At 37.1% G+C, this 16,352-nt stretch overlaps 1 protein-coding gene across 7 annotated transcripts in view; it reads left to right on the top strand.

Annotated features, from left to right (window-relative positions):
• ANO2 (anoctamin 2) overlaps positions 1-15,744 on the top strand; it is a 245,212-nt gene extending 229,468 nt beyond the window's left edge. For 3 of the 7 annotated variants that reach the window (XM_021393618.1, XM_021393589.1, XM_021393601.1), the window contains 5 exons: positions 1,862-2,014; positions 2,119-2,171; positions 4,044-4,225; positions 11,548-11,653; positions 12,737-15,739. In XM_021393618.1, coding sequence (XP_021249293.1) covers positions 1,862-2,014; positions 2,119-2,171; positions 4,044-4,225; positions 11,548-11,653; positions 12,737-13,018 — 776 coding nt within the window. In that variant the 3' untranslated portion in view covers positions 13,019-15,739. Of the gene's footprint in view, positions 1-1,861; positions 2,015-2,118; positions 2,172-4,043; positions 4,226-4,461; positions 4,546-11,547; positions 11,925-12,736 lie in introns of those variants that run through there. The other 4 variants (XM_021393597.1, XM_021393608.1, XR_002437744.1 and 1 more) reach the window with 3 other exon arrangements.

Below are 16,352 nucleotides of genomic sequence, written 5' to 3'. Positions count from 1 at the left end.
CCAATCCACTGAAGTTCTTCCATGCTAGATATATTCTATCTCAAAGCAAAGCAATGAGAATCAAAATCAAAAGGACATACATAAGACAGAGATAATACTTTACTATGCAAATATATTGTCACTTGCAAGAGAAATACAGTAAAGTAAATTAGAAGACTTGCAGTCTGCACACACAAAAGAGAAAGTGTACAAGAAAACATCCTGAAGAAAGTTTCTTTTATCAGTTAGTTTTAGGCTGTTACTACAGTGACTAAGGAAAGGATTTTAATGTAAACACTTAAGCTATGAAAAGACATGATTTTTACAAAAAGTGCAACAGATTTCTCCTACAGTGGAGAGAGAACTTGCACAGGGATTTGATGAAAAAGATGCTACAGTACATAGTGCCTTGTACACACTAACCCCTTTTTCACACAGTTATTTATTTAATTCTATAAATAACAGATAGATTTGTTTAATTTTATTCAGATTACTTTGCATGTCAGCAGCATATTTTTGGTCCCCTTCCTCCTACTCTTCATTAGTTTTCTACGTTAATAAAAACGTCTCTCAATTCCCTGAAGTATTGCATTAAAACAATGTATCATTTTTACAACAGAATGATCCAGTCTCATAAGTAACATTCACTGCTTATGCTTCCTGTTTTCCACAGAAGAGGGGTCTTTTAGGCTTCTTGTTAATTTCTCAGTGTCTTAGAGCAAAAGAGCAATGGCCCTTTCCAGGCTCTAATTATAGATAAATGAAATTCACTGAGATGGGTTTGATTTTATGTGCCTGAATGTGCCACTGAAAGACAAGTAAATTAATGATACTCTGCCCACCCAAAAAGTGAAGAAGCTTTGTTGAGGAGACTTTTTTTTACCACATTATTCTAAATATCTCTAGATTACTGAGAGGTTTCAGAAAAATACTCTTTTGCCAGCATTGTGCTTTACAGGGTGATGCTGGTTCCTCAGCTACTTAGAAGACAGTTTGCATACAGACGGGTCATCCTGTGTCCTAGAAAACAGGCTTAATTCACTCAGAAATCTGTAGTCTTTTTATTTATACAATTATACAATCAGTACTGAGCTGAAACTTGTGTTACTGGTAGTCTAGCAATGGAAATAACACGTCATCCACTTCAAAGTGAGAGAGATTTTGTTTGTTTATTTGTTTTCTTATTTTCAACCTATGAAAGAAGCCAGGCTTATTAGTTACATATCTGTTCTGGTAAGCACAGAGAACTCAGGATGGCTCTGCTTGTTGTAATACTACTTGTTCTTTAGGACCAGTGGACAGTGCTTTCTTTCTCCCCAGCTACTTTACCCAAATTGCAAACCTAGAAAAAAAAAATGCAGCAATAGACTTCTCTTTCCCTTAGACTTTGAGAAAATCTCTAACTATGGAGGATATTGAGAAGTAGGAAGGAAAATGCTGTATGGCACCACAGTCTCGTGCATCCACAAAGATATTTATTGTCTTCCTACTCTTGTCATATTGCCACCAAATTTTCCAAAGCAAGCTGTGAAGAAATAAGGATGCTGTAGATTTCCTCCTCTAATGTATCATTCCTCGATGATCTTCCCTAAAGTATCATTTTCCTACAGGCAAAAAGCAGGCAGGAATAGTAGCATCACTGTCAGCTGATCATATAGAAAAGCGGAATACACTGCAAACTCCTTGTTCTTTATTAAACCATTCATAAAACATAGCAACAAACCTTCATCTCTTTCTTTCCAATATATACTACTGTGTTCAAACAGCAAAGTGGAGTGTTACAGGTTTTGTCACTCACAAAGCTCACCAGCAATTTACTGTCATCTGTGTTTACCAGTTCTGTTCAAAATATATCTGAGGATAATACACATTTCTCTTCCAGTTATCCAGTTTGGCTTTGTCACACTCTTTGTTGCCTCCTTTCCTCTGGCACCGCTCTTTGCTCTTCTGAACAATATCATAGAAGTCCGTCTTGATGCAAAAAAGTTTATTACTGAACTAAGGAGGCCAGACACAGTAAGAGCAAAAGATATAGGTAAGTAATGGAAGATCATTAAAATGATGAGAATACCAAGTATTCAATAGGAAAAAATATATATATCAATAAATCCCTTAATAACTTCTGTTTTTCACTTACAGGAATTTGGTATAACATTTTGAGTGGTATTGGAAAGCTTTCAGTTATCATTAATGTAAGTATATGATCCTAGGAGCTTATACTGTTCCCCTAATACCATGTAAAAGTGAGTCTTAAATGCTATAAAGTATAATAAAATCTAAGTTATCCAGTCCATTCTTGTGGAGGTGTAAAACAGGATCTGAATTATGAAGGAGATGACCATTCACTCACCTTGTTCAAGTATATATACTTGTATTATAGGACAGGAAGAGTAATTCATATAAAAATAATTGATATGAATGGAATCTAAACAGACAACACTCCACAGAGTTGATAAAGATCCACTTATTTACTGCCATAATTTTTCTGTCACTCTGCTATTATAATTGTTGATATGAACGAAAAGGTTGTAAACATAAAATCCAGAAGTGCATTCCACAAACATAAAGCTCTTAGATAGAAGAAAAAGTGTTATTTTTTTTATTCTGATTTTTACAAATATAGAGAAATAAGTATCATTTCTCCCACATAATTAGTTTTTCTGGAAGAGTAGCTTTTTTTTTTTAGTTGGCTCACACACTTCCAAAGCTACGAAACCTAAGTGAGAAAAGATATTATTTAACAGAACAAGACTGATTGTATGTATATAATATGTATATGGCTGGTATATAGATTTATTATGCTTATTGTTCTACATGTAATCCTTAAGAAAAAAATTTATTATGTATCCTTCAAGAGTAAAAAAGCTCATGCAAAGGAGTTGAGTTGTAATACTATGACTTTTTGACCCATAGATTTCAAAGCACCTTAGAAATGTAGCTGATACTCACTACTAAAGGGAAATGTGTACAGAGGTGCTATGTAGTTTATTTAATAAAATAGCTTCCAGCACAGCAGCATTTTCTAACAATTTGTAAGCTATCATTATAACTCGGGCAAATATAATGTCTCCAGAGAAGGTGGAGTTGTTCGACTTGAGTCGAAGATTGTTCACTTAGGGCTTTGTCAGTTTGCAGGATTTAAGCCAGGATATCCGTGCAGCCTTATACATACTCATGAAGTTGCTGTCAGGCAGAAGTTTCAGGCTTTCCACTGCTCTGTGCTGGATGAGCAAAATTTTGCAGCTTCTGGGCTTTATTTGAATACACTTTTCAGGTTTACAATCCTTGACTATTTACTGTCTCAAACAAATTCTGAACATTTTAAATTATGAAATTTAATTAAAATATCAGTTAGTTACTTCTTGCTGACAGAAATGTAAATATGTCCATGCCCAATATGTGAAAATATTGAATGCCCAGATCTGCTTCTTTACTGCATCTGTATAATATTGATGCAGATCTATTTAGCAACAGGTAGCTCTGAACAAATCTGATGAATTCTTGTTGATATGATCTAGATGCTCATTTGCATGATTCATTCAGAGTTATACTAGTTTTATTCCAGCATGACATCCACTGATGTTAAATGTTTAAGTCCTGCTGCAGAATGGAGAGTAGATGATGACTACTTTACATTCAGATGGTTTAACAGAGATGACAATGTGTAACAATCCCAAATTATGCTTCAAAATATACCAACCAGCTATTATGCCTTACTCTTTAAAGCTAAAGACCTTTTAATAAACCTTCTAATGGGTCAAAGGAGAGAAAAATTTGGAGAAATGTACAATGCATTAGTTTTTTTTGCTACTTTGTGATCTAAGAAAGATACCACCTCCCTAACTGCAGCCTTCTCCTGGAGACACAAAGCAAATCACTGTCCATTATATAAAACACCCATTCTGTACCAGGTCTGTCCATTTAACTTGTACTTCATCACTCTTCCAAACTTATTTGAACATACAAATTATCACCTAAATTAATTTAATCTGAGACACATTAGACATAGATTCACCGTGCTGTCTTTTTTTTTTTTTTCATCTATTTGTGTGCATGTGTGTCAGGCTTTTGTAATCGCTGTCACATCTGATTTCATTCCACGCCTTATGTATCAATATGCATATAGTCAAAATGGAAGCATGCATGGCTTCATCAATCACACGCTCTCATACTTCAACGTCAGTCATCTCAAGGCTGGAACACAACCAGAAAACTCCCAATTTGCACAGGATGTTTTATTCTGCAGGTAAAGTGCTTCTATGACAGTTTGCTATTTCCTTGAGTCTTTTGACAGACAAAAGTTTCCCATGTGGGAACTGAAAATATTTGTGTCTTTAAAAAGGTGGTTTTAAGAGTACTGTTTTTAGACTATTCTCACAATGCTAGAAGTTGCATGGAATGTTTTTTCACACGCATTAAAAGGCAAAATATATGATTTTGCAGACTTAATCAAATAAAAAAATCCTTTCCATATGTGTGCAGGATACAATTTTCATTAAGGACAAAATTCAGCTTTTAAACTGGATTCCCACTAATTAGAACCAGACTTTCCATCTCTTTGTGAAGGTCAGTGTTTACTTAATGAGATTTGAGTTTTCGATATGCTCCATCTTTAAAACCTGCACTATTCCCTATATACAGATCTTATGCTTAAATTTAATCTTTTCGGGCTGGGGAAACAAGGGCCAACTTCTAAAAAATATATTGAAAGTATCTAGTCCACTACTCCTCAGGAAGAACAGAAAACCTTACTGTGGAGGTACCTGCATTGCAGTTACAGTTTATAAGAGAAATCACTACAATAGCTCCAATGCTCTCAATGTAACATTGCTTTTCCATTAAAATATCCATGAATTCAAGGAACTGCTTCAAGGTGGTACAGTAGAAGTCTGTTCAGAATTGAGCCCCATGGTCAGTGCTGCAGTCAACAGCCCAGCCCACCTTCGCTTCAGATTCACTTGGAATCACACTGTATTTAGCTTCTGCAGTCGCAAGAGATCATCGCAAAACCTCTTTCATTTCCCTTTGAAGAAGAGCTTTAATTTATATAGTTTTTACTACACAGGTGTCTTAAATTTGTCTCCTTTGTTTTGACACACAGACTTGTTCTCATACATACTGTCCCTTTTTTTCTGATATATGCCATGGTTTTTGAATCCGATATTCCTGACAGAAACCATCTGAAACTCTCCTAGTCCCAGAACTAGTTTCACCTCCCTCTGTTTCTGAACCTCCTTTCTCCAATTCAGATTTTGGGTCTCCTGCTTTCATTGTGCAGTCTTACTCAGAGATCAAATTTTGGCTAAAGTGCAAAACAGGTGGGATTCTGAAAATCTGTCACCATATTCTCTCAAATCAGTGGCAAAGCACAGTTGCAAAACTAACTACCAAGAAAAGCAGAATGATGAGACAAATCTTTCAGCTGACATTCACACTGGATGTACCGTTTCATACAAAGTATATTCACTGCATCCTGAGATACGGACAGAAAATACTGCTAGTTATTGAGTGTTTTCTTAGTAAAACTTCAGAATTCTTCTTATCATTCACTTGACTTGATTCTCACTGACAAATCTGTTTTCAATTTGCAGATAGATTTCTCCCCTTATTACTTCCAGTGATCCATGTATTTCTGCCTTCAGAGCTTTTAAAATAATTTTTATTTAGAGAGTAGATATAGATATCTAAGGCAGCCAGATTTTTTAAATAGGATTGTAGTTAAGTTATGACTATTTATCTCTTCTACAAATCTTTAAGAGACACTTTCAATGTGACATGGAAGGCTTGTAACTAAAGCTAGTTAGAATGCACGCTTCTGTCTTGCCAAAGCTTTTTCTTCATGTTACAGTTCTGGAGAGAAAAAAATTTCAAAAAAATCATATATTTCAAATTATTATTAAATAAATAAATTTTTAATAAAATTATAATTAAATAAATAATGCAATTGGTCTATTTGTTGATTTTACTCTTCTAAAAATAAAGATAGAAGCAAGCAGCCATCTAAAAGCAAAGAGATAAACTTCGTGATTAGGCTTCTAACTTTGGTTCTGTACATTGCTCTCCAGAGCAGTCCATCTTCTTTATTGATTATTTAAAGGATCATATTCTAGCTAAGTTACTGAAGTAGCCAAAAATGTTCCCTTGCTTCTATATGATTGCACATTTCTGAATTAAGACTACGTACCTAATTGCCACTAAATCAATTTTTACCATTCTAATTTTTCTGATTGAAAACAGCCCTGCAGTGAAGGACTTGGGGGGTCCTGGTGGACGAAAAGCTGAACATGAGCCAGCAATGTGCTCTTGCAGCCCAGAAGGCCAACATCATCCTGGGCTACATTGAAAGAGGAGTGGCTTGCAAGGAGAGGGAGGTGACTGTCCCCCTCTACTATGTCCTTGTGAGGCCTCAGCTGAGTACTGGGTCCAGGCCTGGGGTCCCCACTAAAGGAAGGATACAGAGCTGTTGGACTGGGTCCAGAGGAGAGGCATGAAGGTGATCAGAGGGCTGGAGCACACCTCCTATGAAGGAAGTTTGTGGGAGCTGGCGTTGTTTAGCCTGGAGAACAGAAACCTCCAAGGAGACCTCATTGTGGTCTTCCAGTACTTGAAAGGAGTTTACAAGCAGGAGGAGACTGACTTTTTACACAGTCTGATAGAGAAACGACAAAGGGCAATGGATTTAAACTAAAAGAGGGGAGATTTAGGTTATATGTTAGGAAGTAATTTTTTTTACTCAGAGTTTGGTGAGGCACAGGAGCAGATTGCCTGGAGAAGTTGTGGATGCCTCATCTCTGAAGGCATTCAAGGCCAGGTGGGACAGGATCCTGGGCAGCCTGATCTAGTGTCTGACGAACCCTACCCATGGTAGGAGGTTTGGAACTAGATGATCCTTGAGGTCCCTTCCAACCCAAGCCATTCTATGATTCTTTGCTTTTCTTAGGAAATAATCAGTTTTGCTGAAATTGCTTGAGATAGGGTGGAAGGAAGTTATTTAATGAGCCCTACAGTTCAATATCCATCTTACATAAAAAATTAAATATTTCAATGAAATTATCTTTGAGAAAGAAGTCTTGAAGTTGGTGTAGTCTGCTCATGATTATATTCCACTCCTGCACAAGCAAACTATAATCATACTTAGGATCACACTGATATTAAGCAGTGGTATTTGTCTCACCTGGCTGTAATCCATAGAAAATATTCTTTTTCATCCCCTCCATGGTCACTGGAAGCAGAGTAAATGCAGAGAGCAGTCTATCCCTCTATCTTGGGCACCTCTCTTAGGATTGCCTATGGAATGTACCTACCTGCTTACCTTGACTACAGACAAAGGCTAGATGAGTGCATATAGATATGATTAATAACTTTTTGGCAGTTAAAGAAAGAGAATAGAGCAGGAAATCCATTCCCAGTGTTAGGAACTTCAGTAAAGGAATCTGTGCTGCCTCTTATGTGATCAGATGAGAGCGGAGAGCAGACCAAAAAGAGAAAAAAAAAAAAGTTCTCCAGCACATGAAACGACTTGTGGTAGACAAGGTAAAATGTCTTAAGCTTCAGGGCTCTTCTCTTTGCTCATTATTCTGTTCCTGTGAGCTCTGCTATTTCCTGTGTTAGTATTTGCTATGAGTTATTGCTTAGCATTACATTAAGCATGAAAGTGTGCAGCATCTCTGTACTTGTCTCACCTACTTGTAAGACTGTGTAGCTCATTATTGCTCTCAGTTCTTAGCACTTTTTAATTTGTATTACAGAATTAGTGTGAATTTTTCTTCAGCAAATATCTCCATCCATATGAACCTCTCATTTTGTTGTGACTTTGCTTTCTTAACTTTGCAACTGTTTAGCTGGTCTGAGTCACTGGGCTCTGCTTCTGGAGTATGACTCTACCAGTGTATCTGGAAATTCACTTCTCAGATTACTGTGGGTTTAATGGAGAGGGTAAAATAAAGGGAGAAGGGAATAACACACACTAGATATAGAAGTGGTCACTGCCTGAGAATATCAGATCTGCTCTACCAAGCAAAATGAATAAATAAATAGATTGCAAACACAACCACATACTAGTCTGAATGAGAAACAACTATGAGAGTATTTCTGTTCCCTTATCAGGAAACAATTATGAAAAGATATCCACTCATTATTTCTCATTATCACCCACCTCATTTGCATCTTACCAAAGTCACAACTTCATACAGAACTATGACTGTGATAAAACATGAGGTATCTTGCTTGTGTCCCAGGAGACAGGCAACAAACAAGCAGGAGAAAAAATACGTTTTTCTGCTTCTGGCAAGTATGCTGGGAACAAGTTGACCTCTTTTATTCTTAGATTTCTGTGATCTTGAGAGATAAATGTGGTTAGAATAAGCCTGAATTTCACTCTTTATGGGCATTGCCAGAGATTAAGGTATCTTAAAAATAACCAAAACAACCCAAAAACATCTCCCACCAAACATCCAGAATGCATTATTTGAATATTTTGAGCAGCTTTTTCTACAATGCTGGGAATTCTTTGACACTGCTTCCAAGTAAACATCGCTGTAGCGCCAATCTGACACACAGCATTACTGTAATATTTTTTTTTTTCAGAGCAAAACTGTGTATGTGTAGCTGAAGGCAAATTAAAAGCAAACCTTGCTAAGTTACGTGACTTTTTATTGGTCTAGTCCCTTTAATCTTTATAATTAGGTATAATAATGGAGTACATGAAAACATTCTGATTACATTGAAAAGAAAAACAGCAGAAGATGGGGGTCATTAAAAGGACTTTTCTGTTAGCACAACTCTGCTTCCATACTGAGCACATCTACAAAATGTCTTTGAAATAATTAATTTCCTTAATGCCCTGGGATTCATCTCGTCTACACCTAATGATCAATGCTGGATTCTAATGTTTTCCTTGAACATTTCTTATATACCTCTTCACTGCTGAAACACTACTGCCTATTGATTCAGTAATGCTGTCTTCAATTTCTTGTTAAAGACTGGCTTAAAAAGGAAACTAAACAGATCAGCTTATTTAGATTCATTTGCAGTTCCAACTACCTACCCAAAATTCTGATTATTTCCGTCTTTCTTTTTCCACAAACAATCTACTTGTTAAATATTCCTTCCTTTCTCTTCATATTTCTTTTATCTCTGGCTGCAGGTCAGTTTAGTCTAAGTCATGCCTGATTTTTCTGTCTGTCTTCACTTAACTTCCCCAACATTTCTCTACTTTCAATGCACAGTTTTCTTTATTCTGTGCTCTATTCTTAAACCATATTGACTACTTCATATTCTTTTTTCTTTAAGTGGAATGGAGAGTTGTTTGCTCTTTAAAATGCAATAGTCTTTGGAGCATCAGCTGTTTGCTCCCCCATAGCATATGTTTTGAATGAAATATTCTAAGAGCTAAGAATTGAAGAGGTGAGGGGAAATACAAGATTCTGTTCCCTCCCCCCAAAGAAATTACCCGTAGGATGTAGTAATTACAAAAGACCTAGGTTATTGCACTTTAAAGTTTCTCATGCCATAAAATAATTAAAAAGGGAGATAGGTGGCTAAGGCCCACATACCTTGTCCGTAGCTCTGACAGCACCTCCTTACACCATAAATCATTTGCTAGTGTTCTGCTGGCTGTTGATTCAGTATCATAAGCAACAGAATTTCCCACTTGGCCAGGTGAAATTTTCACAGGATCTGTTGTCTTGCAATACTTGTATGGTTTGTGAATCTCCCAGTACATTAAATGGAAAACCTGCCACAGCTGGTAACCTTTCCAGGTGAGCCCTTGCTCAGTTCTGGAATTGATTAATAGTGCTAGACAAAATCCACAACAAACTCAGTAGCTTTCCTTAGCTTTGTTATTCAAGCAGATTAAATTCAATGGAACTACTTCTGGCCCTCACTGCAGCCTTGTTACACTGGTTTGAGCAGCATATGGGATTACATGTACAAAAGTTTGCAAGAGAGGAAATCTTCCAATGCAGGCATAGGATAGGGCCAAATAGAAATTCAGTACAAGATAGGAATGAAAGCTGGGATGCTGCGTATGCATCCATGGAGTAGAACTACACTTTAACCCAACCCAGGTACTGCTTCCCTAAACTAAAAACAAACCTCTTTTAAATTTATTTTCGCCTCCTCCCTTTCTGCATCACTGGTTGTAACCTAGGTACCTTCTACAAAAGGTGCAACCCAGAGTTACATCCAGCATTTTGCACTTACAAGTTTGGGGGGTTTTGTAAATGTATAATTTAATATGTAAAAGTACTTGTGGATAGAACCTGAAGGTAATTTTGGTAAACACACCTGCAAAGTCAATCTGACATATTTTATACATAAACTTTCTTCATTATCCTCTGATACAGGCATTTCCACAATATAATGAATCCTACTGTCAGGAAGGGTTTTGTGGTATTCAAAACAGATTTTCTTAATGTCATCTCATTATTCCTAGCCAAACTCTGTGAACAGCATTAAATTATCTCTTTCAGTCCCAAGGGCATAATTTGTGCATAGTTACAATTTTCAGCTGCGATTATTACTTACTAAAATGGAGCAATACATATGCTCTTCTTTAATCTTTTCTGGTGAATCAGTCCCCTCAGCCCCTCCATTTTTTGCTGAACTCCTTTCAGTTTGTTGCTTTTCTTCCTGTCTTTCTTTGAAATCCTCACAGCTGAATGGCTGAATGCAAAATTATAGGTGTGGCTTTACCTGAGCTGTTCAGAGAAGGGCTAATACCTCACAACAACATCATGCCTTTTATCAATATATTCACAGATAATACTGTCCTGTTGCTATACTTAGCTATATTTCAAACTTGTGCCAACCAGCTGGCCACTACAAGCTCAAGGCTATTTTTATTGCATTTACTTTCAATATTTATGATTTCAAAGATCCTTCAATTGTTTTTTTTTAATTATTTTATGTTTTCCCAGATTATTCTCAGTGTGTTTCCCATCTGTATTTCTTATTGCTTTCTATATTTCCTGCTACTTGCAAAACTTTCAAATTAAGGAGCATTTGTGCTATTAGTCTGTTTATTTCCAAATGATTCATTACGATACTAAAAGCATCAGTCTTTGCACTAAACCATCAAGGCTGTTTTATCTTGTCTAAGGCTAAACAGATATTTTAGGAAGTGCCTTTCTTGTGGCTTTCCCTGTCATCTATGCAGAGGCAGGAACCACAGCGTTGTGAGTCAGATACTTTGCTGGATAATTTACTCCCAAATTGATCTCAGGTGTGATGAATGTAAGCTTGTCTCCTTTCCTCTGAGAATGCCTTGAACTGTCTTTCTGCTTAAATTTCAACACTTTATTCCCTGTACACTGAGATCAATTTACAAAATAAATGACACATTTTTAAACCCAGAAAAATCTGGAAATATCCAACACTAGAATAATGTTCTGCTTTGGTTATATTCAATGGCAATAGCAAACTTTTATTATTTCATAATACAGTTTGAAGTAGGAACATCTGGAAGATTTCATTCCTTAGATTTTGTGATTGTGCTAATCAAAACAGTTGGTAAAGGACAATATTGCTGGAATTGTGTGATAAATGAATTGTCTTCATTGACAGGTTTAAAGATTACAGAGAACCACCTTGGTCCCAAAATCAGTATGAGTTTTCTAAACAGTACTGGGCAGTCTTATCTGCTCGCTTGGCTTTCATTATCCTATTTCAGGTAAGTCTGTTAAGCTATGCAATTTCTCCCACAGGAATATTATAATAAATAGATTGAAATACACTTACCAAAGAAGCCCATCTTCAATAGAGTTTTTCTGCTTGCAAATACTCAAACTGTTTTGCTTGTACTCAGTTCACTGGTCTTTCTGAGGTGTTGTTAGGCTGCAGCAAATATTCTCCCTTTGGAGCAGTGTGGCACAATTCCTTAATTTTCTCTCCCTTCATGGAAGAGCAGTTACACAGCCTGCACAGGATCTCGAACATTTCAGGTAAGTAGACTCTCTGGGAGTCAGCACATAAATACTAACTAGGCTTGTGAAACGTTGTTCTTTACCCATAGCAAGAAATAAACAGAAGTAATAAATCCTCCAAGGTCTTCTGTTACTTTCTACAAGTCAGTAGAATACATTCCCCCCCCGCATGGAAAGTTCATTGCTTCATTGATTTGCTGTCATGGCTTGTATTCTGAATGGCAAGAGCCTTCTATACTCCTCCTTGACCTGGGATCTCTTGACAGTTTGATCAGTGTCATCCCTGATACTAGAATCTGCCTGTCTTTTCTTCTCACCTGTCAAATATTCCTAAGTGTGTCTGAGAATCTTGCCTGGTTTATATTGCCATCTTTTGCTTCTTTACTCTGACTTCAGTAATTTTCCACCATGACTTGCAAGACATTTAAAGCCAAATGGGTATGATGGTGTAGGAAGATGCTTCCAGTAATCCTGCTCATCAGTAATGGATTCTGAACCAGCCTCAACAAACTTCATGTTGAGAACTGAGTACCTTTGAACCTCTGTAAGGAATAAGACTATTTTAACTACTTAGGCCATTTATTTGGTGAATACAAGTCAAATCCTTTTTTGATCTGACTGAAACATGTTTAATTCAGTCTTATCACTGAGATGGAACAGCATACAAATGTGAGCGATTTTCTGACAGAAGGCCGTCATCAGCCATATAGCACCATGTAACTTCAGGAAAGTGTGGTTGATACGTGCCTCACACCTATATCTCAGGTTTGCTTTAGGAGAAATGTTTTGTAATATTCCTTCTTCTTTCATTTATATTGCTGTGTTTGCAGAACTTGGTGATGTTCCTCAGTGTTTTGGTTGACTGGATGATTCCTGACATCCCCAAGGACATCAGTGAACAAATCAAAAAGGAGAAAAGTGTGCTTGTTGACTTCTTCTTGAAGGAAGAACACGAAAAACTGAAACTAATTGAAAGTTTTATCACACGTGACAAACATAAACACAGAAGTGGGACCAAAGACCAAAGAATCCGAGCTGCGAGCTTCTCTCAGTTTAATCAGAGTCAGAAAGGCAGCATTGCCTCCTTCAGCTCACAGCACACAGAAGTGTGACTACATAAGGAGGATAACTTTTGCAAGAACTTTTTACTGTGTGATAGGATTCTGAAACAAGCAAGGGAGGGAGAGACAGTCAAGGAAGAAATGGAGCAAAAAGGATGCTTCTTTTTCTTTTCTTAGAAACTCCATATGTAAGCGTCTCTGTTACATTTTATATGTTATCTGAGCTTCCACATTTTCAGAGTTTACCATATGGGCTATATTGTGTCTGTAGCTGGTCCCCATGGTGATGCATGTTAACTGAGTAGGTAAGCAGGAACGCTCCTCATTCATGCAGTCTCTGAATACATTCCCTGGGGGCAATGGGAGATGGAAGGGATACTTCTGCCCTAATATCTGTCTTTTGGTAGATCTGACCAACCCTAATGAAACGTGCACAAGACATGGTCTCATAGCTTTTAGCTGATAAACATGTAGAGTCTTGGGGGTTGATGTGCCTTCCTAACTTATACTGCCACTTAGTGATGTCACGGCAGAGCATTCAGGGCCACTGGTAATAGCACAGAGCTGTTAGAACAGAAGGAACTGAAAATAACTGAGGACTTCTTATATATCTCCATATATATCATATTTTGCTTTGCAGGTGCCTGAATGTGCGTCATAATAAGCAGAGGCCACAATATATGCACCAGAATTAAGTAAAGCTTCTAGAACTAGAAAGCTCATTGTTATTCATTGTCCTGAACAAAAAACTGCATTTTTGATTCTTCTCTGACTTAAACTTAATTCAGCCAGTATCATTTTTTTGTGCAGTACTATATTTCTCCTTCTTATATGCATTTTCCAAAACAAGTGATTTTAAGACCTCCTGACACAATGTAATGAATATGAACCATTGACAGTGTATATATTTGGTGTTTATAAGTGATTTCAATAGGTAGGAAAATTACAGGGAAGTGTTCTTTTTAAATATAATTTAAGATTTGTCTTAGTATGAATACTTCATGGTCACCTGCAGACAGATGAACAACATCCTTGTGAGGCACAAAAGTCATGATACTGCATCTTGTATCTCAGAGAATGAGCTTGATGTGATCACAATAGAGCTATAAATATTTAGGTAGGTTCCCTCCGTAGTCACCTTAGAAAGAAAGGCACTGGCAGGCTGGCTACCCATCCCATCTTGACACTGCTGTCTGAAAGAAGTGCATGAATCACCCCTGGGAACTCTAGCCTCTTATTTTACGTTCAAAGGACCAACAAGCCCTGTCAGGGATTTTAAGGTCTCATATTTTAAGGCATCTGATATTAATGACAACTATGATCTCATTTGTGCTATGTGGTATTTTGGTGGGGGAATCTGAGGGTTTAGAACCTTCTACTTGTTGTGGTTTACATTTCTAGTTGATTGATTCAATTAATTTTCTTCGCAGTAAGATGCCTCTGTTGGGGAAAAAAGTCAAGTTTTTAAACAGCAGAAACATCAGTCATACAAGACCTTTAGAATATTTTATTCTCCCTTTCTTTTTCCAGATAGGTGGAAGTACATGCATGGTTTAGAATGACTTTTACAAGTTACACTCTTTTCCAGTTTGTTGTTGGATACAACATAGTTGAAGTTAAGACTCTTAAAACAGAACCAGTTCTGTACACTTTCTCTCCACCCAAGAAATAGCCTCGTCTTTTAAAAAATTCTGAGTCACTCAAAAATGGTCAGAAAAAAAGCTATCCCAAGGTTGAATGTAGTAGGCACAGGATTTCCATAACGAGCAACTGAAGTACTTTCTATGATAATGTATTTCTGCATTTCCTAGTAAAAGGAACTAGAGAAGCAGGCAGATGTACACTGATGCTCTGAAATTTCTCCTGAGATTTATATATCTCACCCAAACAAGGCTGGGAAAGAGCCATTGCAACAAACACAGCTGATGTCCAGATTTGGATCTACTGTGATATCACAAGCAGGACAAACAGCTCAGTTATCTTTACCTGTGATATGCTTTCTATATTTCTCTTGACTTGAGAGTTTCTTTCACAGAAAACTCCTGCACATTTGCTGCTTGACCTCAGTCCCTGAGGACTGTATTCATTGTTACACTTCTATGGTAGCCTCTGGATTCTTCTGATACTAATTTCCATCAGCTCCTGTAATTGTAGATCACTGATTGATCCTTTATTCATTCCCAGTTTCTAACTTATCTCCTTTGGACAAAGCAGGACTTTATCTGATCCCTTTTTATCAGCATACTTGTAAGTCTAGCCACAAAGCATCCCCTTGCTATAACACATAGTTCAGAAGCAGATAACTACTGTTTCAAGAGACGTGCATGGAAAGCTCTCTCTAGGGAAGAAGAGAGCAGGGACGCAAGTAGAAGTGCAACGCAGTTACAAAACCTCTGAGCTTTTGTGATTCCTTGCAACGAAAATGAGTTAATATCTCTGCAGAAGAAAGGAGAAAAGGAAGTAGAGAAGAAATTTGTGCAGATACCTCTGAATATTCTGTTCAGATTTTAAAAGATCCATCCAATAGTTCCAACACTAAAGTTAAAAAAAAAAAAAGAAAACAACAGTAAGTGCAAACAAATGAAAATGTAAATCCCTTTGTGTGTGAATATTTAGTGCCACCCAGACTACTACACAGTCAGAAAACACTGAACCCTCTTTCTAGGCTTCAAGTCTAGAGGTATTAGTAGGAACACACATAACACAGATCTAATCAGAACAGTGAGAACAGGAAGTAAAAAAAAAAAAAAAAAAAAAAAATGGAATAATGACCCTAATATAAAGCCTTAACAGAGCTATAACTGGACCTGATGTAAATATAAGGCAGTGTAAGGAGTCTCTACCTCTTAGTCTCTCTACTGCTAGCAGAATCTTATGGTAACTAACAGAGATTATTGCTCCATGTACCATGTACTGCAGCTTCTCCTTTGTGCTGTTGGTGCAAGACTAAAACAGCTTTCTGAAGTTATTCAAGAGAATAACTCAGATTGAAGGTGTCTTTACTCCTTGCTCCTGAGACACACTATGAACCTAAGTACCATTCAGTTAGAGAATCCAGATCCATGCAGCCAGATTAACCTCTTCACAGTGGCTATCTCTAGTTTTAGAGAGGGCTGCCAAGAATTAAGTGAAGCTGCAGGAGGATGTTAGTCCTTTTCATCATGCCTTTTTAAAGGAGACTTGCCCTCTTTTTATAGCATCAGCACTAGTAGAGGTATCACTGTAATGGATGTCATTGAATTTTCTTCAGCGTTCTCAGAAAGCAGAAAAATGTGGTTATCTAGACTTGCAATTTGATCTTTCATGGCACTAAAAACTAGTGAAAAATAGTCCAGGAAAGAAAAAGGTAGCCTATGTGGAAGTATGTCTGTTAAATTGTTGCTTG

The sequence above is a fragment of the Numida meleagris genome, chromosome 1, assembly GCF_002078875.1.
Source record: "Numida meleagris isolate 19003 breed g44 Domestic line chromosome 1, NumMel1.0, whole genome shotgun sequence".
In the NCBI taxonomy this organism is placed as follows: Eukaryota; Metazoa; Chordata; class Aves; order Galliformes; family Numididae; genus Numida; species Numida meleagris.
This window is presented reverse-complemented; position numbering and strand designations above follow the sequence as displayed.